Raw genomic sequence first — 24,036 nt, 5'->3', positions numbered from 1 at the left:
TCACATGTTTTCCCCTCAGCAGCAGAATATTTCCGGTTTCTCCGTCTACCTCGTTTCCTCCTGGTGATCCTGATTCTCCCGTTTCTGAATCCTTTATTACATCAGCGTCTCAGCTGAGCAGATTATTGATCGTCTTCATCCTTCACGGCTCCTGCAGACGCTTCGGTTCAGTGAGATAAAATGCTTCATTCCTCCGTCTGCTTTCCTTTCTTCACCTTTGAGCTACAGTTTGTGTCACTTCACATAAACTGTCTCAATCTATTTAAATCACATTTTCAGTGGATTTACAAATGAACCAGTTTATCACAGTTTCTCTCCGCTTTATTCTTACATTCAGCTTTTGGTTGCAGTGAAACTCAAATTAAATAATAGATGATTTTTATTTATTTAACCACTTTATCATCAAAACATACATTTTAATCCGTCTTTCCATGCAAATGAGTTTCCTTTGAGTTTCATCTTTAACTCTTAACGCACAAAACGTCCGGTTAATTCTTTCTTATACGTTGTGAGTCTGAACCCGCGAGTCATGAATCATAGCAGCGGTTCCCAGTGATCTCACCACACTGAAGCCGCCGGCTAGCCTGCTAAGCTAGCCTGCTAAGCTAGCCTGCTAACTCCCCGTGCTGCCACGCTGCGTTGGTTCCAGAACAAAGTTCTTTCCAGACGTCGACCTCCTTCGAGGTCACATATCACATATTTAGCTTTAGGGCGGAGCTACCTTGTGATTGACAGGTCTACCACGGCGGCTGTGGTAATTCTCCGTGTGGTTTGGTGAAAAATTAAGTTGGTGACAACCCAAAATCAAGATGGCAAGTGTGTTTGTACAGCAGCAACAGGGCGAATGTTCCCAAAAGGAGGTCACATGACCACATCCACCGCCTCCCTACAGCCGACAATCAGCTGTTCTGCTTGTTGGGTTCCTCACATTTGTCAGTTTCTTATCTGAATTTAGGGGGAAAATAACTACTGGAGCGATATAACGAAAGCTGCTGCGCTGAATTACCTTCGGCCCCTCGTTGTCCTTCTGGTGGACCGAGCAAAGCACTCGGTGGACTTGGTCCCTCATCCGGTTCTTGCTGCCGTGTTGCGTCAGGCTTCCCAAACACTGCTGCATTTGACTCTAGAACAAGTATTACTTTGAATACTTTCATCATACATAGTAAATTGTACTGTGTAACTACTCGGTACTAAAAGGAAGCAGAACTATGAGGACTTTTCCTCGTAGTGACTTAGTTTCACAATGTTGTGAATTGGTTCTGTTGCTAAAAATAAAAGATCCAAAAACTCACGGAGGAGTTCTAAAGAACTCATGTTAAAACCTTTATGTTAATCCATTAACACGAACATATAAAAATGAGGTTTTAGGATTGATGGATTCGACAGCTGTTCTAATTAGACCCAGCAGATGCCCCATTTATCGACAAATGAACGATCCTCATTCATCGGAGGCTCCGAGGGGTTTGGAAATTATTTGTTCATGAATATTTCCGTCTTTGGCCCAAAAGCTGATCTAGTTCCTTTTTCCAGGCAGGCGTTGAAGCGCGAAGCTGTCAGTTATCTAAGTCGCTTTGGATAAAAGTGTCAGCTAAATGTAATGTAACGTAACGACATGTCATGTAAAGTCATGTGATGTAATGTCATGTAAAGTCATGTGATGTAATGTCATGTAATGTCATGTAACGCAACAGGGACCTGCAGATTGCGCTGCAGTCTTCACACCAGGTTTAAAAGCAAAACTATCTGCTGTAAACGGAACACTGGAGTGGGCGGGGCTAACCTTTAACCCTTCATCCAAAGCGACTTACAATAAGTGCATGTCCACCATACGGTCTGGTTTGTAAGGCGGTTTTAACTCCTCTGCAGCACATTAAACAAACATCCACGATAAGACGATTCTCCTTTTTGTTCTTCTCGACGCTTCCAGCCGACCGCTAAGAATACACTGAAAACTCTCAGAGGTTCCTCATAAAAACTTTATTAGAGTTCAGTTGCTCATTCTTTTGCACACAATACTGCATGTCAACACAACAATAAGGCATGTGTCCCAACACCTGTCCTCCATCTTTTTCTCTTGGTTTAACCAAACACACAATACATGCAAAGTGCCGCCTCTGTTCTCTGTAATGACCACAAATAATTCAACTATTAAGAAAAGAAAAATACATATAAAGAAGGTTCCTGAAAAGACAAACAGTCCTTTAGGAGTCTTACCTGCAGTATTGTAGTTATGAGTGATATGGTTGATAATGTGCATTATGTGTAGTTTATCGCATTAAGTAAAATGTACAGGATCAGATTTCATAGCTTTTATAAAACATGCCGTCGTCATCGAGGTGTCATGAGATGTGGAATTGAGGTCTTAAAGGACGCATCCTATGCCCATTTTTCCACAAGTTGATATGGTTCCTTGGGGTCTCAATGAAATGTTTGTAACCTATTTTGGTCAAAATACCACAAGAATCATTTCAAACAGCCCCGTTTTTACCCTGTCAAGAACACCTCCCCACAGATTCACCTGTTATGAGGGCCTGTTCCTTTAAATGCTAATGAGCCAGCCCCCCCCCCTCCTCCACGAGATGCGCCAGGTCACCGATCTCTGACAGGGGGCAGGAGGGAGACCTACCGGAAGGGGACCGGGGAGTAGAGCCAGATTATCCTATCTGCCCCGGGTACGCCTCGGGACCCCCGAGAATAAGATGGTGGGAAAATACAACTGGACTTCGTTCTGATTCCTAAAGATCTGATGATTAAAACAGATGGTCTGGAACCAATTGGCTTGTCTTTGACTTCAGTACCTGTTCTCACTCAAAAACAAAATAAATGTAGACTGAAAGACGGAAACAATGTTATACACATAAAAAGCTCCAGTCTACTACTTGTAAAATGGAAACAAGTAGTGAACCATAGCAGTACATTCAAAGACAAAAAGAGAGATGGGCAGGCGTTGTGGCACAAAGTCAATAAAATCTATCACCATAATCTCAAAGTCTCCCAAGGCTACTTGGGATGTGCTTTTAAATCTACTCACACATGAACATGCTTTGGAGCATTTGTCAGATGCAATGTAAACGTTACCGTTACTCATATTACTCACTACCTTCACTACCAGGGAAACGGACCGAGGAGCCCCGAGGTTTGCATGCAAAACAACAGTTCATGCATCTGCCCGGCCTTGGAGATAAAACCCTGTAGAAGATGCAGACGTCTGGGAAGCAGCTCGCTTGTTCATGTGGCAGAGATCCAAAAAACTGCACACGTACAAACCTTACGAAATTTAGCAAAATATCGATAAACTTCTATAAAACCGCACCAGCAAGGGGGGATTTATACGTCGTTTTTCCGCTGGTCATCCTGTCTGCCGTTTGTTATGGCAGCAAATCACTGTCAAAATCCAGGTTCAGGTTCATGCGGCGCGCAAGTTCACGAGCAAAAGTCTGCCACGCTGAGGGGGCGGGACCAGTCACCATGGTCTCTACATCTCATTGGTCACAAACCCCGTCTTTGGATTGGCTGGAGTGATGCACTCACACAACAATAGAAGTGTTGCGTTTGGGTTCAGTAGTTTCATGCCTCTGGTGTCGCTGCGTTAACTTCACTTCCTGTCTTGTCCTGTCGTCCCCTGTGATTGTTTCCACCTGTGTCAATCACCTGCACCTCCCTGTGTATTTAAGCTTTGTGCGTCTCGATTCGATTGTCATCGAATGGTCAAACCTGAATGGCGGTCGTGCTCGTGAATGTCTCGCCTGTGAGTTCCTGGTCCGTGTCTGCGTTTTTCCCTCCTGGTGTTTTGGGATTTTGGAGTTTTGGGATTTATTAAAATTACCTTTTGTTTTCAGAACTGCGCCTCTGCCTGCCCGTTCGTGACAAGAAGCCCATTTCAGCACTAAGGAAACGGGACAGAAAGTCGAAATGAGATAAAACGTTGTCAAAACAAATATTCAATGTTTACATTTATATATTTTCATATTTTTGGAAAATAGAAATTATATAAAGTCAAAATTATAAGATAAAATATTCGCAGGCTTCACAGATTTGGACTTCAAGGACTTTTCCTCCCTCGAGGCAGACTTTTGCTTGTGAATGTTTGATTTGCGTGCGCGCATGAACCTGATTTGCATTCTAGGATTTTGTGACTTTCCACCATGAAAACGCGGCGTCATCAGGGCCGGCGTGACCAACGCGGGCGCTCATACATGGGACAAGACAAGACAAAGCTCCTCAGGCATCTGTTGGTGAGCCTCTGCCTCGTTTGCAGATGTGGTGGCTACTTACAGGGCGAGCTAGCGAGCTACTGGGGCTGCTGGCTAACTGCTCATATGCTCGCTAAAGAACAGCTAACAGAAGCTGCTCAGCTTAATTAGCTCAACTGACAAACCTACTGGCTACAAGTTAGCTAAAATAATCCGCCGGTTTAGTTGCTAAGTGGACTAAAAGTTGAATACGAGTTAAACTTTTACGCAGTTACTTCATAACAGATAAGAATTATGTAAATTGGCTACAAAGCTAATGTGACAGATGTCCTGATTTTGGAGGTTTCCCAGTCAACAAACGGTATCATTTTTAACATCTGCATCAACAAACAACTAAAGACAGTAGACGTGTTCCTCGGTTTGTGCTGTGGCGCCGGCGGCGCTCAGGGGCCGAAGGGCCTGGAAGACTGGAAGTGGCTCGGCACTTTGGGCTTGATGCCTTTGCTGTTGTAGTAGTCAACCACCTGGTTGGGAACCTCCGCTAACACACTCTTAGCCAGAGCCGCTGGAGACGCCTGAGGACGAAACGAAAGGTAAATCCAGTCGTACGTAATAGTAATATACATTTGATCTGTATGGCACTTTACATTTAGAACAGGAGACATGACAGAACTGTAAGAGAAGAAAAACAAAAGAACAACTGTTAGAAGCAGATTTGAACACATGAGTTTTAGGAGCCGTTTTGAATGTGGTTTGATGTACGACTATGGACAGGCGGCTCATCTGTTTGAGAAGCAGAAACATAGAATTTAATTTTCCACAGCAACGGCGGCTTTATGTGTCTGGATATTGAGAACCTGCAGCCGAGGAACGAGAGTCGGCAGCTCGGGGTCCGAGGCGGAGCGGATCCCTCAGAAAGGAGAAGGAGGAACTCGTTAAGCGAACACGAGCCCCGAGATCAAGTCCTAGATCTAATAAGACGCCGATAGAAAGAGATTACGTTTTGGCTCTAAGAGGTTGAAACTGGTTTAGTTCGGACTCAGACCGATCAGGATTCCCAGAGGAAGTTTTTCCTGAATTTTACCAACTGGGAGGAGATCTCAAACCCAACGGAAGGGTTTATACATCTGGGAACACGAGGAGCGGCCGGAGAAGAACATCCGGACTTCCCAGAGAAAAACAATCTGCATGCCAAATATATGCAAATATATGCATTTTACCATTTAAATCGCACGGAAGAGGAATAGATGCTAACGCTAACATTAGCTTCCCTCGGCTTGCCTCATTCCGTGACCAACACATGCGGTCGGCGGCTGCTCCGCCGCCTTGGGACACGCCGTCCTTCATTCGGTGCTTCATGCCGTTGGCTGGCGATGGTGGTCGAGAACGGGAGCAGATCTGAAACACTTCTTGAAGCTCGAGGCTGAAATTCGCTGCAATCTGAATACGTATTTTCCCCAAACAAAAATTCTGCAGGATAAAATCTTATTTTTCATGTATATAACGTGTGTAGAGTGAAACGTCTTCTAAGCGGTACATTAACTAACGGGCTGGTAGCTTGATATCTCCGCGGCCCTTGTGGCGGCTGTAGGTGGTTGGAGAACGCGGCCGTCCTCCAATCAGAGGATCGGCGGCTCGACCCCATAAACGCCAACATCCTCCTGTAGCTGTGACCGCTGTGAGTGGATGATCACATGACGTGTTAACGCGGTCAGACTGGAACAGAGTCCATTTACTATCCCTTCTCCCCACAAATGAGTCTCGGTTTTTGCGCCGGCAGCTAATGTTCAGATTATCTGTCGGCAAGTCGGACTACCGGCGGCTCGAGAGTCCGGTTCTGCTGCTCGTCGGAGGAGAAATTGCCTCATTTCTGAGTCCAAAGACATAAAAACACTCTTTAATCACACAGATTTCACTTGGGAGGGAGAATCTGTAAAAATGAGTGGAGGAGATGAATCATGCCGGGAGTCTGTGACCGTCAGATGTCTGCTAAACACCAAAAATGAATTCTGCAGAAATCCATTATTTCCCACTTAGGAGTGCTTGGCGGATCCCCCCATATCTCTCCCACTCATCTCCCTTCATAAAATGGGAAAAACTCATTTATTCAATAACTTCCAATATGCTCTGATCCAGATTCAAGACTCTCTTCTTCTGGGCTCATCATCATGTCCACACTTATTCTGGGGTCTCTCAACGTTATAGAAATAATCACTGCATGAGTTTATATCAGGAAGACATATTTTAAATTAACACACCATCTGGCCGCCGCGTTTAGAGGCGGCGAGCAGCTAAATGTGTTTGTTATAATTACTTCATTTACATGGCAAAACAAGAGGTTATAAATACATGTGGGAAAGCAAAGCCAACATGGAGAATTAGATTTTAGGGAGTCCGGTTTCCTGAAACAAAAACAGGAGTTGATGTTGTGGTTGACTACAGCAGAGTCAACTGCAGTTCATTTTAATTAAAAAAGTAAAAGTATGTTTTGTAGATTGTTTTTTTTTAGCTTTTGAAGGTAATCACTTCCTGGCCTCTCATTCCAAAAATAAACCTTTTGTATTTTCATTTTAGAGGCTTTTCTCAATATCCCACTAATGTAACATGAGTCCTCTCTCCTTCTTCCCTCTTGAAGACATGAAATCAGCGTGGTAGCCGAGTCGTTCCCTTCTGTGTGTGTTTAAACTCTGTGCTATTTGTTTTGCAGGTAACGTTATCGACCAATAGAAAGACGTGATGGAACAGCGGCCTCCTCAGTGAACGTTCCATTGCAAAAATGACACAATCAGCCTGAAAAAAGCAAAGAAATGAAACAGTAAAGGACCTAAAATGGCACCTGGTGGAACTCCTCTGTGGAAAAGGTCACGACGGACTCACGTGTTTGAAGTTGCGGAAGGGGACGAACTGGACAATGTCCCGGAAAACAGGTTCCCCTTTGGGCGACCGCAGGATCCCATCGTCTCCGTCCAGCATCTGCATGTCGCCGAAGTCGGCGTTACCGATCCCCACGATGATGACGGACATGGGGAGGTGGGAGGCCTGAACGATGGCCTCCCTCGTGTCTGCCATGTCGGTGATAACGCCGTCCGTCAGGATCAACAGGATGAAGTATTGCTGCGGGACGAGGACGTGACAACAGACTTATCAAGCTTTAGCAGGGAAGCACACGTGTACATACGTTCTTCTTTCTGTCTCACCATGGCTTCTTTGGTGTGGAGCTCCTGTGAGGCAGAGTTGGCGACCTTCTGGATGATGGGAGCGATGTTGGTGGGTCCGTAAAGCTGCAGCTTGGGCAGGCAGGCCTGGTAGGCCTCCACCACGCCCTGGATCCCTGACGGACGAGACAGACGACCCAAACCGTCTGATGGTTTGCTTGATTTGTCGACGCGATTTGTCGACGCGCACCGTGTCCGTGTTAGAGGCGACCCAGATGCCCGGCGGCAGAGGTGATGTGATTTAGTGTGAAGTTCCTTCACCCTCACACAGAAACTCAAACATGGAGCAGGAGGCAACTTTCACAGTATTCAGCTTAAGATGAGATAATACGTAATTGATCCTCCGGGTGGAGAATCAAGAGCAGATACAATAAACACAACAAGATAAGAATCATTTATTGGTCATGCAATAGTGAAAGAATGGAAGTAAAGGATTGCTGCTCTATTCATTCATTGGTTTAGTCCAACAGTTTTCCCCTGATTCAGGGCTTTATGCTAAGCTAAGCTAAGAGCTCCCCATGTTTCCAATGTTAGCACTAAGCACTACATTATATATATATTTAATGTTAATGCAGTTTTAGATCTACTTTTGTTGTTGATATTGTTAATAGTTTGTCAATGAAACGATCATAAAGGTAAAGCTGATGATGATTCATGGTGGAGATGCGAGAGGAGCTTCACAGAACCTACCTGCACACTCCGGGTTTTCCTTGTTAAAATTCACTGCAAAGTCATGGGACACCTGGAGGAGATGGAGGAGATGCAAGAAGTCTGTTTGATCCGTTGGACATGCAGATAATCACTATGACACAAGGTGACCGCTGCATGGCATCATGGGAAAAGCCGGAGGAGGAGAAAGAAGAGGCCAGCTGCCAATCACCTGGAGACAGAGAGCATGCTGGGAGCTGAGCGGCCACGTTACCTTGTAGTCAGGAGGGATCTGAGCGCCGAAGCCGAACGCAGGAAACATTTTGTCACTGCGAGAATAAAAAGAGAAAAAAAAAACAATGGAGTCAGAAGTTGAAAATGGAAACAAGGGTTTGTGATTGGCTGCCGGCAGGAGTTAACGAGCTCATTCAGATGGCTCATACTTCACCACACGGCCCGGAGACGACCTCTGATTGGCTGTGGGCGGGTCAGGTGATGACCAAAAAAACTATGACCCACTTGAATCAAACGTTACATTTTTGTTGTTCTCTCGTCAGCGATAAGAGCCTCGTTCCCTGAAGGGTTTGGTTCTGGGTTCTGGGGGTTCGAATATCGACCCTCAGAGAAATGTAAAGAACCCAGTTTGGGGTTTCAGGGAACTACTTCTGGACGAACAGCAGCGTATCCATCCGCCACAGGGAAGATGGTGGCATCACTAACTCATCTCAACCCATTGCTGCATTCTCTATAATGTCCAGCAGGGGGCAACTCCTAAGGCGGCATAGACATCTATGGGAAGTCGGTTGACTTGGGTTCATGTCACTGATCACTGATCCTCTTGGAAGGTGGACGTAATGACGCTGGCTGGTCTCACATGGTCTCACGAGCTTCATTATGTTTATTGCTCACATGAAACAAGAAATCCTTTGACACAAAGTAAAGCCTGAAGGTTTTTAAAAGTCCTTCGTAGCGTAAAAAACAATGAAAGCAAAACAAGAGACGATAGGAGTCTGAGAGGATGTGTTACTCCAGTCGTTTTGAGGGTACTGCGCCTTTAATGAATACATTCCTGTGATTGGCTGCTGCGCTCTGACCCACCTGTCGTAGTCCTGGCAGATCTCCCCCACGGCCACCAGGGCCTTCAGGTACTCATTGGGTTGGTACGGGTGGATGTAGTGCAGCGAGCAGCTGTTTCGAGGATCTCCGTTCGACGCAGTGAAGTCAATGGCCACCTGGAAACACGGCAACCAATCAGAGCGCAGCGTCAGCTCGTCTGCCAGCTCCAAGGCCGGCCTCGTACACGAGATGGAGGTTCGAGTGAATATGATGTCAGCAGTTGATGCTTTAGGGCGGGGCTACTCGCTGATTGACAGGTCTCTACGACCTCATCAGTCCAAATGTGGAAAACGCCCCCCGCCTTGTTTCAGCATGAAGGGACGAAGAATAAACCTCTGGATTCTCATTTTTACAAACTAATAAAAGAAAAAGCTTCACTTTAACAATACTTGATGTCTTTATCGATGGACGTCAACGGGGGGAAACGTTTTTAGGGAAAAGCCTCAAGTTATCAATGATTATCGACATAAACTTCCAGCCTTGTGTGCCGAGCTGCAGCGTCGCACTGGTTAAACTGGTCGGATCCCAGCGAGAGCCGCCAGCTGTAAACTGGGACAGTGAGGCTGCTGCTCCCGTCACCGTGGTTACCGTTTCCATGGAGACATCAGAAATTAATACCAGTCTCATTTGTTCTTCTTCTTCTCTTGACAGGAAGACGACCTGTGTGTGTGTCTGTGTGTGTGTGTGTGTGTGTCTGTTTGTGTGTGTGTGTGTGTGTGTCAGTGTGTGTGCGTGTGTGTGTGCGTGTGTGTGCGTGTGTGTGTGTGTGTGTGTGTGTGTGTGTGTCAGTGTGCGTGTGTGTGTGCGTGTGTGTGTGTGTGTGTGTCTGTTTGTGTGTGTGTGTGTGTGTGACAGTGTGCGTGTGTGTGTGTGTGTGTGTGTGTGTCAGTGTGCGTGTGTGTGTGTGTGTGTGTGTGCGCTCACTGTGAACTGGATCTGACAGCCCCCCATGATGTAGTCCAGGAACGAGTGCATCTTGATGATCTGCAGACAGAACGTTGCATATTTACTTCTCATCAGCTGACTGTTGTTGATCAGATTCACTCATTTATTGTACAACGTGAAACATGTCGTTCATCACATACGTGTGTTCAAAGACTGTTGGAAAGATGAGAATGTGACGATGATGTCGCTCCGCCTCCGTCTCTACTTCAGGGATTACGGCTCATTTGAGTCCCGTCGCTGATTAATTTGATAGTTTTTATTTTTGTTTTGAGTCTTGATTTTTTGCTGTTTCTTTACTTTGTTCTAAAATGCGTTTTATTGTGTTTGACACTCCCACTAAAGAACGAACTGTGATGGTGGTTAATGTGGCGTGTTAGAAATAAACTGACGACCCGGTTCATAAATGAATAAAACGCATTTAGTGTCACCAGAATACAGCCATGATTCTGGAACTATGTATCAATAAAGTAATGAGAATATTGTAAAACCACTGTAATCAACAGAATAATACAAATGTACAGCTATGATTGTAATGTAACCAACTGGAATGAATGAATGAATAATACTTGACTGAGAGACATCCGCGTTACAGCAGCCCACCAACCTGCACACCTCTACTGATCTGTATGAATACCTGCAGGCGGCCATGGTCCTACAGTTACACTGTGGGGGGTCAAAGGGCACTGTGGCCTGTTGGGTCAGCTGAGATGTTCTTTTTACCACAACTTTTGGTTTTAACTCTTCAATCCAAGATGTCTTCTGTCTGTCTGCAGTTTCTCCATGTTTAGAACACAACTTGTGTCTCTGGTCTCCACTGTCCTCCAGCTCCTAAACGCCTTCGCTCTTCTTTCCTGCACGCCGCCTCCTCGTCTGTCGCGTGCTAATGAGACGGCGCCTCGGCTTCTTTAAGCCGCCGCTGAGCGCTTTAAGAGCGGCGGGCTGCTGGAAAGCCCCCCGACTCACATGATGCCTCCTGTTTACTTCAGCGTGCTGCTGTTTGTTCATCAACAATAAGAAATCCATCAGCTAGTTGTACTAAATGACCGTTCAATGAAGCCACTTCTCTCTCCAGTACGCCATAACTTGCCTTTGTACAATAATCAAATAATATCATTAATAATTAGTTATGGAATTATAAGACAATGAAATTAGGCGGAGGACCTTCACATTTCATGAAAACAGATTTACGTGGTTAACTTATCAAACAAATTTCGTCCGGTATCTTTGCCGCCTGTTTCATCTTTCTTCATCTCATACAGCGTTTGGGTTTGTGAGCAGGATTCTGAGGAAAAAACTACTGGACTGTTTTCACTGCATCGAGAGTTATGACATCATCATTAAATCATCGTTCTTCGCCTTGGTGGACGTTTGCTTTGTTACGAACGTAACCGACGCGTTCATGAGCCAAAACCAGCTATCGAGTATCGTGTTTCCCAGGGTTGCTTGAACACACGGCGAGTGTCTGGTGTGAAGTCACCTTGCACTGGTTGAGAATGACGATCCCAGAGTTCTTGTAGTTCTTCTTTTTGACTGTGTACTTGGGATTGAGACACGGCCACTGCACCTGGAAACACACAGCGACTCTGATCATTACAGTGATACTGTGATAATAACAGGGTTGGATCCATGTTTGCAGACACAAACAGACACAGAGAATCTGCATGTGACAAACAGCTGGTTGACGTTGACAACAGGAAACTGACGTCTCAGGTGCTTTCAAAATAAAAGCGTCCGGCAGCTTATCTCTGATCCGTTTGTCAGGTGAAGCTGATCAGAAAAATGCAAATTCAGCCATGAAAAGTCCATCTTGTGGCTTCTTCCTGATCCACCAGTGCATCTGTGTTTGTTTGTGTTGACAGTCTTCTAACCCCTCTCTCTTTATGCAGACCCCCCCCCCACTAGTGCTCTGAGTGTAACTCATAGGCCCAAAAGGATGAAGTGAGATGAGGCCTCTGAGCTCCCAACGAGCTCCATCAGGAAACTTTCAAGGACCTTCCCCTGAAGACGGAGGAGCACTGGCTTGTCTTTGTGTCTCTGTGGTGTCGACACCTTTAACGCACACTGCGGAGGAATGACAAGGTGTTGAGTCTAACATGAGGTGTGTTGACAGGAATGAAAACATCCTTATTCACAGTCGCAGTCCTCTGGTCACACGGCCAGTCTGTCCATGTGTGGACACGGCGAGAGGGTGAGACCATCAATAACTCGCTGAACCCAGTCGCACAACGCCTCGATGGCGCCGTGCCATCAGATCGTCACAGGATCGCTAACAAGACAGCGCGTTCTCAGCCGAGCGACGTCATCGTTAGAACAAAGATGACAATGTGCTGTAAAAAACGCCGCTCAAGGAGCAGCTTTAATTAGCGGCTCAGCAGCTCCGCCGTCTGTCGGCTTGAGCTGAACAGGTGGGCGGTGTTCAGGGAGGTCCTGCTGCTGTTTGGCTCTTCTATGCAATCTGGAGCTGCAGGACCTTTGAATGGAATGTTAGTCACGGTCTCCTACCTGTTGTCCATCGATGGCTCCTCGTCATCTCATTGTATGTCATCTCATCACATCTCATTGTATCTCATCATATCTCTTCATCTCACATAGTATCTCATCTCATCGTATTTCATCTCATCATATCATATATCCTCTCATTGTATCTCTTCATCTCATCGTATTTCATCTCAACGTATTTCATCTCATCTCATCATATATCATCTCATTGTATCTCTTCATCTCATCGTATTTCATCTCATCGTATTTTATCTCATCTCATCATATATCATCTCATTGTATCTCTTCGTCTCATCTTATCTCATCTCATCGTATTTCATCTCATCATATATCATCTCATTGTATCTCTTCATCTTATCTCATCTCATCGTATTTCATCTCATCATATATCATCTCATTGTATCTCTTCATCTCACATACATCTAATCTCATTGTGAGGTGGCAGTTAAAGAAGTCAATGACTGGCTGAATGTGAATGAGATGTAATTCACGGTCTCCTACCTGTCGTCCATCGATGGCTCCTCTCATCTCGTTGAACGTGGCTTCGAACTCCCCGATGTAGTCGTGCTTCCCGTTGGAGTCCCAGTCCCAGACGGTGCACTGAGTGGACAAAGAGACATCATCTGTGGGACACACTCATAATATGGAATCATCTTTCAGACACATTGACCAAATGTTTCTAATCCAACATCTGTTGTTGTTGGTGAAGATCAACAAACGTGAAACAAGTTCTCTCTTTGGAGGAAGTTAATGTGATTTTACGGAAGACAAATCTGTTTCTGTTTGTGGATATTCAGCTAATTCAGTTATTATAATTATATGTTACACTCGTCACGTCTTTATCTTCAAGAAAATCTTTTCACAATAAATTTGGTAGATGATATTAAGCTCGGTCAACTAGCCAGAGGAGTCGCCCCCTGCTGGTCACTACAGAGAATGCAGCTTTAACGTTTGGTCATCCAGTCAGAACCTCAACAGACTCCTATCCACCTCCAACCCTCCACCATCATTAGTGTCCTGCTCACCTTCTGTTTGAGGTCCTGTTCTAAGTGTTTGTACCTGCAGCTTGCGTTCGTGGTCTCCGCTGCAGAGCGAGTTGAGAGACACTTTGAAGGTTTTCCACACCGGGTTCAGATTATTCATCACCGTCTGAGATACACAGACGAGACGACAGGTTGGTAAAAAATGACTTCACTACGTTTACAGGGATCACAATCAAGCCCGCCGGGTCTTAGATGTTTGCTGAGGCGGAACAAAAGAGAAGTTTCTGTGTGACAGAAGATGGAAAAACACATAGAAACCCCTCGGAGATCAGAACAAGCGATCGGAGAGAAACATTCCAAAAATATGAAGCTGCAAGTCCAAAACCTGAAATCAGACAAACGTTATTCATGATCCTTCACTAAACCTGAGTAGGTATTTCATCATCTTCATCCAGTTCTCCCCTGTTGTTCTGAAAGGACTGCATTCATCTAATCAGCCGGGTCGGATAACGAGGTGTTGAGCTGTGACAGCGTGCCGTGTGTGGTGTGTGTGCCGTGTGTAGGGTGTCCAGCGTGTGTGTAGCGTGTGTAGTGTGTAGCGTGTGTAGTGTGTAGCGTGTAGCGTGGTACCTCGGTCCGGTAGACGAGCTGCATCGTGGCGTCGTCGTTCAGCCGGTAGATCTCCAGGAACGGGTCGGACTTACTGAAGAAGTCCTGCAATCACAAACAAGGACACACATGGACCCATTTAACGTGTTCATCAGCTCATTTAGGACTATTGAGCGTTAGCATGAACCGCGCAGGCAGATTGTACAGAAACACATAACATTTAATAACAGTAAAAGTAGCAACAACATTTAAAATCATTTGAATTGTGTTTGTTGGTTTATCCATTGACACCTGAGCGTCTCGCTGGAGGAGAAGGAGAAGTTTGACCACAATGTTTGACTTGTCACAGAGCACATAGTCTTCTATGGTGAGGTTTACAAACCACCACAAAGACACAACAAACCACCACAAAGACACACAAAATAACAACAAAGAGACAGAATTACAGAGAAACACTTTCAGTTGTAATCACAATGATTCCACCCTGTTTCATATTTGGCTTATTAGCAAATTGTATAATTGTTCAATAATGAAAGTAAACAAGTTACAAAGGTTTTTATCCAAATTCAACACAAAATGCTACTTTTACTGACTGTGCCCTTCATGACGAGCATCTTCAGTTCTTCGTTAGACCCCTTTGAAATGACTCAACGGTCCCCACGACGCACAACGCTACTCACCCAGCACAAGAAAAGTCGCCCCAATGTGCTGAAAACCAGATAGACAAGCTGCCACAGTTTGGGAAGTGTCTTCTGTGGAAGAATGAAAGCAAAGTGGAACTTTTGGGGCCTGTGGATCTGCAGATCTTCAACAACGACAAACCTGGTTCACAGCGGAACTCAGAACACTACGTCTGCAGAAGGACCAGGCATTCAGGAGCGGGGACAAAGACTTGTACGCAGAGTCAAAGTACAAGTTTGTGCTCCTTCCATCTGGCAGGAGGCTGAGGTCCATCAGGACTAAGACCTCCAGTTTCTTCCCGACGGCACTGACTCTGACATCCCACACGTCACTTTCTGTTCGCTGGTGCACTTTATTTTTTTAATTTTTAAATATTTTTTACTCTAACTTTTATTCATTTATTTTAAACTAACCCATAGCATTATGTTTTATTTTATTCCTTGTGCACTGTTGTCTTGTCGTCTATTGTCGTACTGTCTGCTGTCACGCACCAACCGCCAAGTCCGATTCCTCGTATGTGACATATTATGGCGATAAATGTTTCCTGATTCCTGAAGTCCACCAAGGTTCCAGAAGAAGAGATGAGGTTTTGGAAATCTCTGGTGGGCTTTGGAGAAGGTGATCTCAAAACGCACACCCAAGAATGTTCGTGAACTGGAGGCCTTCGGCTACGATTCCTCAGGAACGCTGTGAGAAGCTGCATCACGTCTGCTGCTCCACTGAGGTACTGGAGATGTTCATCATGAAGGGGTTAAATCATCTGAGACTCTTGTCCAGTTCCATTGAACTACTTACTATTCTTCTGTCATTTGTTTATTGCAAACTGCTGAGAAATTGTATATTTTGCCAATAAACGGACAATGAGGGTTGAATGATTGTGATCAGCTGTAACATACGACACGTAATGTGACGAAATAAATACGACAAATAAATGACAAATAAAGCTGGACCACAGAGAGACACAGTTGGACTATAGAGACACAGTTGGACTACAGAGAGACACAGTTGGACCACAGAGAGACACAGTTGGACTACAGAGACACAGTTGGACTACAGAGAGACACAGTTGGACCACAGAGAGACACAGTTGGACTACAGAGACACAGTTGGACCACAGAGACACAGTCGGACTACAGAGAGACACAGTTGGACCACAGAGAGACACAGTTGGACCACAGAGAGACAGAGACAGGAGGTGAGACCTTGTCGTCCAGCTTCCTGGCGCTGAAGGACAGCTCGATGTAGTCGTCGTTGCCCGTCAGCTCCTCGGCTGAGATCTGTGGACACCAGAAAAATGTCCCATTAGACGCTTTGATTTTATTAATAAAAGTCAACTTAGAACAAATGAAATGCAACGAAACAGAAACAGAAGATTCAGTGTCCTTTTTGTCCTTTTGTCTGCTGCCGTACAGATGATGCGCCACATAAAAGAGAATAATGTGGAGGAGACGTGTCTTCACTCCTCATGAGCCCAGAAAGACGAGGAGGAAGGAAGGAAGGAAATATGCAGAACCAAATGTAAGGAACAAAGAGGCAGGAAATAAAATATAATACAAGGAAAGGAAGAGAGCGAGAAACTGAAATGAGTGAGAAAAATAAAAGAAGGCAGGTAATGAAAGATGATGGAATAATAAAAAAGAAGTCGAAGGAAAAATGGTAGTAAAGGGAGAAGAAAAATGAATGTGAAGTGTTCCTCACTCTAATCTCAGTTATCAATGGAAACAGGAAAAGGAAAAGAGAAGAAGATAGTGGAAAGAAATAAAAGTAGTGAGAGATAGAAGGGAAGGAGGAAGTAGAAGTGAAGGACAGAGGAAAGGAACAAAGGACTATTAGAAAGAGGAAGTAGGAATGAAGTGAGCAGCAGAGGAGACGCAGAAACAAAGGAAGGTCGTATGAATATAAGAAGATAAATATATATATATATATACCGTATATATATTTATAAAAAGGAAAACACTAAAGAAGAAAGAGGGAAGGAAAGAGAAGTAGGCGTGAGGAAGGAGGAAACAAGGACGGAGGAAACAAAGGATGTGAGAAGGAAAAAAGAAAGAAACAAGTTAGTTCTTTGGAAGGACGGAAGGAAAGAATAGAAAACGTCTCTACAGCGAGATGTAAACTGGCTTATTTAATGAAATCACACTTTCTTGTTTCTTGTTCTTCTGACTTTGTGTCCTCATGGTTGAAATGTTCTTATTGTAAGTCGCTTTGGATAAAAGTGTCAGATGACATGTGATGTAATAGAATATACTACTATATCTAGAATTTAAAAGGAAGACAAGCTCTGATCTGCTGCTTCCTGCTTGGAAATTCTTTCAAAGTAAAAATCTCCTGAACTGCGTTGGATTAAAGGAGCATCAGAGTCCCAAACATCCGACTTCCTGTCTGCACGAGAGGCAGAAACACGACTTGCTGAGCAGAAGGAGAGGAGAAGTGTGAGGATCCTCACTGGTTTCCTACTCTGACAGATCTCAACATGTGGAGCCGAGTGAGGAAGAAGCATTACGGCGACACGCTGAAGCTCACCGTGATGATGGTTTTCCCCACAGTGCCTCCTGGTCTGAGCAGAGCTTTGCACAGTTTCCTCTGAGAGATGATCTGCACACACACACACACACACACACACACACACACACACAGGTTCATACAAATGTCTGTTCTGGTCACAACCTTGAATGTTTCATTCTATGAAAGAAGACTCTCAGGAGGAGCAGCAGCGTCTATGGGAGCCTCTTCTCCTCCTCTGGGCCCACGAGCTGAGACTGAGCTGGTAGACGGGGAGGAGGAGGAGGAGGAGGAGGAGGAGGAGCAGCGTATCCATGAGGGTTGTGATGTTAAGGTGTTCCTCCAGCAGGCTGGTTATCAGTACTTGGATTAATCCTTTTGGAAGAGATGCAACAAGCAGATATCTCGATGAATCCTTCACGGAGGTCAGGTTATATTTAGAGGGCGAGTGTGCCGCGTTCTTTACATTAATGATAATAATTTTATAATGTTTTCTTTTCATCGTGTTTCACTGAAGGCCGCTGTGTGTTTCTGCGTCTTCACGCGCTGGTTTCACTTCCTGGTTGTAAAGTCCTGCGTGTGTTGCAGAGCGATTCACCTCCAGAACAACAGGTGGAGTCACGTGTTCTGTTGAAGACGACCTGGAGAGTCACGTCTTTGTGTGTGGAAGTCGCTGGTTGCTTTATTTATCGATCATAGGCTTTATTGCCCCGTGCATCCACACTGCTGCTCTTCATCAAGGACACATTTGTCCCGTATTTTCCTCCACGACTTTGTTCCCCTCGTTTGTGGAGATCTCCCTCCATGAATCAGAGGCCGTCCGGCGTCCTCATAGTCCGCCAGTGACGGCTTGTACAAGCGCTCATATTTAAAAGCTCTTCAGTCTGATCCGTCCAAGGGGCTCTGGTGTGTCCTTGGGTCTCTCTGAAGACGCAGAAGCATAACTGGGCTTTGCACTTGAAGCGGAGCGTCCTTGCTAGCAGACGCCATTGTTTGCTGACTCCGCCCCCGTTGCATCTGATTGGCTACAGATTTGTGGATCTGCTCACGTCAGACGACGACAAAACCAACACACGACTGTGAAGCGATGCGCAAACAAGTGATTCTACAGATATAAATATAGTTTGTGATTTATTGATGTGCATTGACGTGTGTTTGTAAATCCTTCTGTGTGCATTTGCTCTTATTGAGACTGATCTGACATCAGACTTTTCAGGCAACAGATTAAATTAAAAGGAGGGTTTTTTTCAGCATTTCTCGGCTACAGTTTGTGGAGTTTTGTTCAATGATTGACAGCTTCCTGATGTTTACCTCTAACACACACACACACACACACACACACACTCCTCTGACAGACCTCTTTTCACGGGGTGTCCGGTTGCCGTGGTTACGTCCACGGAGCCGATCGGGGGAGGTGGCTGGTGACTCACCTGGCCCAGCGTGCACTCCACCGAGCCCAGGAAGTCGGCCTCCTTCAGGCCGCCGTTGATGTCGTAGAGCTCCAGGCGCAGCCGCTGCACCTCCTCGAAGTAAAAGTCCAGCGTGAAGACCTTGGAGTAGGTGGGGTTCACGCTGCTGCGGATCACCTCCGTCCGGTCCACCTGCAGGAGATACAGTGAAATGTTTACACTCCCAGAAGACAAAAGGAAGAGCAAGAGGACAGTTAAAGCTGCATTCTGTGTAGTGACCAGCAGGGGGCGACTCCTCTGCTCCCATAGACGTCTATGAGGAAATGACTCTACTTCTCTGTAGTGACCAGCAGGGGGCGACTCCTCTGCTCCCATAGACGTCTATGAGGAAATGACTCTACTTCTCTGTAGTGACCAGCAGGGGGCGACTCCTCTGCTCCCATAGACGTCTATGAGGAAATGACTCTACTTCTCTGTAGTGACCAGCAGGGGGCGACTCCTCTGCTCCCATAGACGTCTATGAGGAAATGACTCTACTTCTCTGTAGTGACCAGCAGGGGGCGACTCCTCTGCTCCCATAGACGTCTATGAGGAAATGACTCTACTTCTCTGTAGTGACCAGCAGGGGGCGACTCCTCTGCTCCCATAGACGTCTATGAGGAAATGACTCTACTTCTCTGTAGTGACCAGCAGGGGGCGACTCCTCTGCTCCCATAGACGTCTATGAGGAAATGACTCTACTTCTCTCTGGATTTATTCCCTCAGTAAACATTGTAAACATGAGTTTATGTCTCAGTCTCTAGTTTCAAGTCTTCTTCAACACAACATGATGTTCATTTAGTGAATGATGGTTTATTTAGAGTCAAACAGACCATAAAGCAGGGGACGCTTTAGGGCGGGGCTACAGGCTGATTGACAGGTCTCTACCAGAGGCCGTGTCCCATAGTCGCTCGGCTGCATCCTTCAGGACGCTGCGACCCCCAGGCTACAAGGACGCAGGCTACAAGGATGCAGGCTACAAAGATGCAGGCTACAAGGATGCAGTCTACATGGATACAGGCTACAAGGAGGCAGGCTACAAGGATGCAGGCTACAAATATGCAGGCTACAAGGATGCAGGCTACAAGGATGCAGGCTAGCGATTTTCAGACCCAACTAGAGTCTCAAAGTGCTCCTCAGTCCATATAAGGTCACTTCCTGTTAACTTGTGGACAGAAACAAGATGACAACAGCTTTAATCCACGAGGATGATGACCACGTTCAGTTCTTATTCACAGGCGGTGAAAAGCTAAAATTAATCCAATTCTCGGGTCACAAATGAGGGCGCTGTGAGACAGCGGTCCCACGCCGAGGACGCCTCCTGTCCTTCTATGGGACAGATGGTGGCTCAGGCTGGAGCTCCTCTGCAACGCTTCGTTAACGCTGCTTTAATTGGTTAGTTAAAGGTTTTGTGTGAATCAGCTCAAAAAAAGTCTCAAAGCAGACATATGTATACCCTCATATTTATTCTGAGAGGACAGAACATGTTTAATTAATTATAACTTATCTGCTTCAATCCAAAAAATACCTGGAACATTTTACAATGTTGTAAACGCCAACGGCTACCAGTGATAACGACATCATGATGATCGATGTCTGACTACTTCAAAGACCAGTCAAAGTACTTCTAGTACTAGTAAATATACTACTGTCACAGATAAAATACAAAATACCACACTATAAAAATACTGTATCACAGTAAAGGTACTACTAACACACGGTAAATATTCCCTTAGAGTAACTATAGTACCCTACATATCTCATCACAGTAAAAGTATGCACTGTACTATATATATACATGTATCTCTATGTACATATGCTCTATGAGACCTGTCAATCAGCGTGTAGTCCCGCCCTAAAGCGTCCCCTGCTTAGATTCACTAAGAAGGAGAAGAAGCTTCATCTACATCTCTAAAAATACACTGAAGCAACAAAGTGGGGCAACAGAAAGCAGGTCTGACTGCTTCAGACAGACAAACACACACACACACACACACACACACACACTTTGACCCCTTCTGAGGGACGAAGGCGACTCCATTTTCTTCTGAAGACATTGAACCATGAAAACATCGGCCAGCGGCAAAATAAATGATCTTAATTGGAGTATTTTCAAGATGTTATTAGATGTTCTCAAACAGCATAATAAGCCGTCTAAAGAGAGTATTTCTCTATATATATATATATATATATTTCTCTCTCGGTTGCCGTGGCGACCTACCTCCATCCACTGGCCGTGGGACTTCATCTTGAGGACGAAGCAGGGGTCGGGCTTGGACAGGGCGTCCCGGTCCGAGATGCCCTTGCAGGTGAGCCTCAGCTCCACCTTCGTCAGGCAGCAGCCGTCGAACAGGCCCAGAGAGCTGGCCGCTGACTCGTAGATGTCACTCATGGCTGGGGGCGGGACAGGAAGTCATGGTGACACCATGACACTACAGACTGCAACGACACACTATAACTACACACTGTAACTACACACTGCAACTACACACTGTAACTACACACTATAACTACACACTGTAACTACACACTGCAACTACACACTGTAACTACACACTATAACTACACACTGTAACTACACACTATAACTACACACTATAACTACACACTATAACTACAGACTATAACTACACACTATAACTACACACTGTAACTACACACTATAACTACACACTGTAACTACACACTGTAACGACACACTATAACTACACACTATAACTACACACTGTAACGACACACTATAACTACACACTATAACTACACACTGCAACAACACACTATAACTACACACTGTAACTACACACTATAACTACACACTGTAACGACACACTGTAACTACACACTATAACTACACACTGTAACTACACACTATAACTACACACTGTAACTACACACTATAACTACACACTGTAACTACACACTATAACTACACACTGTAACTACACACTGTAACGACACACTGTAACGACACACTGTAACTACACACTATAACTACACACTGTAACTACACACTATAACTACACACTGTAACGACACACTAAAAACTACACACTGTAACTACACACTATAACTACACACTGTAACTACACACTATAACTACACACTGCAACTACACACTGTAACTACAGACTATAACTACACACTATAACTACACACTGTAACTACACACTATAACTACACACTGTAACTACACACTATAACTACACACTGTAACTACACACTATAACTACACACTGTAACGACACACTGTAACGACACACTGTAACGACACACTGTAACTACACACTATAACTACACACTGTAACTACACACTATAACTACACACTGTAACTACACACTGTAACGACACACTGTAACGACACACTGTAACTACACACTATAACTACACACTGTAACTACACACTATAACTACACACTGTAACTACACACTGTAACTACACACTGTAACTACACACTGCAACTACACACTGTAACTACACACTATAACTACACACTGTAACTACACACTATAACTACACACTGTAACTACACACTGTAACGACACACTGTAACTACACACTATAACTACACACTGCAACTACACACTGTAACTACAGACTATAACTACACACTGTAACTACACACTATAACTACACACTGTAACTACACACTGTAACTACACACTATAACTACACACTGTAACTACACACTATAACTACACACTGTAACTACACACTGTAACGACACACTGTAACGACACACTGTAACGACACACTGTAACGACACACTGTAACTACACACTATAACTACACACTGTAACTACACACTATAACTACACACTGTAACTACACACTGTAACGACACACTGTAACGACACACTGTAACTACACACTATAACTACACACTACAACTACACACTATAACTACACACTATAACGACACACTGTAACTACACACTGTAACTACACACTATAACTACACACTATAACTACACACTGCAACTACACACTGTAACTACAGACTGTAACTACACACTATAACTACACACTATAACGACACACTGTAACTACACACTGTAACTACACACTGTAACTACACACTATAACGACACACTGTAACTACACACTACATATGTATTATTATAATATTATTATGATGTCAGTCAACAGATCTTGAATATCAGCTGATCTTAGCAGGAAAACTGAATGAATGAATCAACAAAAATGAATGAAAAATGAATAAATTAATGACAAGATTAATAATAACAAATTATGAATAAATGAATTAATACCTGGAGGAATGAATGAATGAACAAATAATCGAATGTATAAACAAATATTTTTATGAATTAATTAATAAATACATTTAATAATTAAATAATAGACTAATGAATGAATGAACAACAAAATGAATGAATGAATGAATGAATGAATGAATGAATGACTGAATGAATGAATGAATGATGAGGTTTGTCTCCTTTAATCCACTCAAAGACAAGATGCTTTTAGATTATCGAAGAAGAATAAAAACAGATGAATCCTGAATCACATCGGCAACAACTCGGTCTGAAATAATTAGAAAACAACACTTGCACGAATGTTCATGAAGATCACGACGTGATATTAGATCACAAAGCAGCAGTCGAGATGAAAAAAGTGATCATGAATGAAAAAGATTAATATCAGCGTGAGATGCTGAAATCATGATGAAATATCAGAAACATCTTAATTTGGGTCTTTTACCTTAAAGAAGAAGCTCCAGAGTGAGAAAACGCATCAGAAAGTTTGCTGATCTGATCTAAGATCAGCTCCTCACAGCTCCTTCATCCTCCTCCTCCTCCTCCTCCGGCTGCTGGAGAGCCTTTACAGCCTGCAGAAGCCTCTGCTTCATGGAGGGGAAGCCTCTCCCAAGAGGAGGAGGAGGAGGGGGAGGAGGAGAGAGAGCTGCAGTGCCTCCTGCTGGCCACTCACTGGCAGCACGGATCGGTGAAGGAGATCAATCCCCTGATCAATACTTCTGTTTAAAATACGGTTTCCCACCTGAAGAAGACCGGACGATATTCACATTTGGTAAGTTTATATGACATTAAGAGACTAATAAGGAAAATTATTAGGGAAGAACAGTTTGGGCCAGAAAGAGTTTGTACAGTAATAATAACGATGATGATTATAATAAATAATAATCAAAACACACTTTTAAAATGAAATACAGTTATAAC

The 24,036-nt window shown here is 44.4% G+C and overlaps 1 protein-coding gene across 1 annotated transcript; it reads right to left on the bottom strand.

Moving 5' to 3' along the window:
• Positions 1-1,958: 1,958 nt before the first annotated feature.
• LOC120810535 (copine-4) lies at positions 1,959-23,688 on the bottom strand. Its single transcript, XM_040165138.2, has 16 exons — positions 23,561-23,688; positions 21,061-21,233; positions 18,822-18,992; positions 17,413-17,484; positions 16,092-16,166; positions 14,230-14,313; positions 13,676-13,765; positions 13,118-13,216; positions 11,595-11,681; positions 10,097-10,156; positions 9,155-9,288; positions 8,331-8,385; positions 8,099-8,150; positions 7,391-7,524; positions 7,071-7,307; positions 1,959-4,768 (listed from the first exon to the last, which is right to left on the bottom strand). The coding sequence occupies exons 2-16, from the start codon at positions 21,229-21,231 to the stop codon at positions 4,637-4,639; spliced, it is 1,653 nt and encodes a 550-aa protein (XP_040021072.2). The 5' UTR covers positions 21,232-21,233; positions 23,561-23,688; the 3' UTR covers positions 1,959-4,636.
• Between the last annotated feature and the right edge of the window lie 348 nt (positions 23,689-24,036).

This window comes from Gasterosteus aculeatus, chromosome 20, assembly GCF_964276395.1.
Source record: "Gasterosteus aculeatus chromosome 20, fGasAcu3.hap1.1, whole genome shotgun sequence".
Classification (NCBI taxonomy): domain Eukaryota; kingdom Metazoa; phylum Chordata; class Actinopteri; order Perciformes; family Gasterosteidae; genus Gasterosteus; species Gasterosteus aculeatus.
The sequence above is the reverse complement of the archived record's forward strand: the minus strand, read 5'-3'. Positions and strand labels throughout refer to the sequence as shown.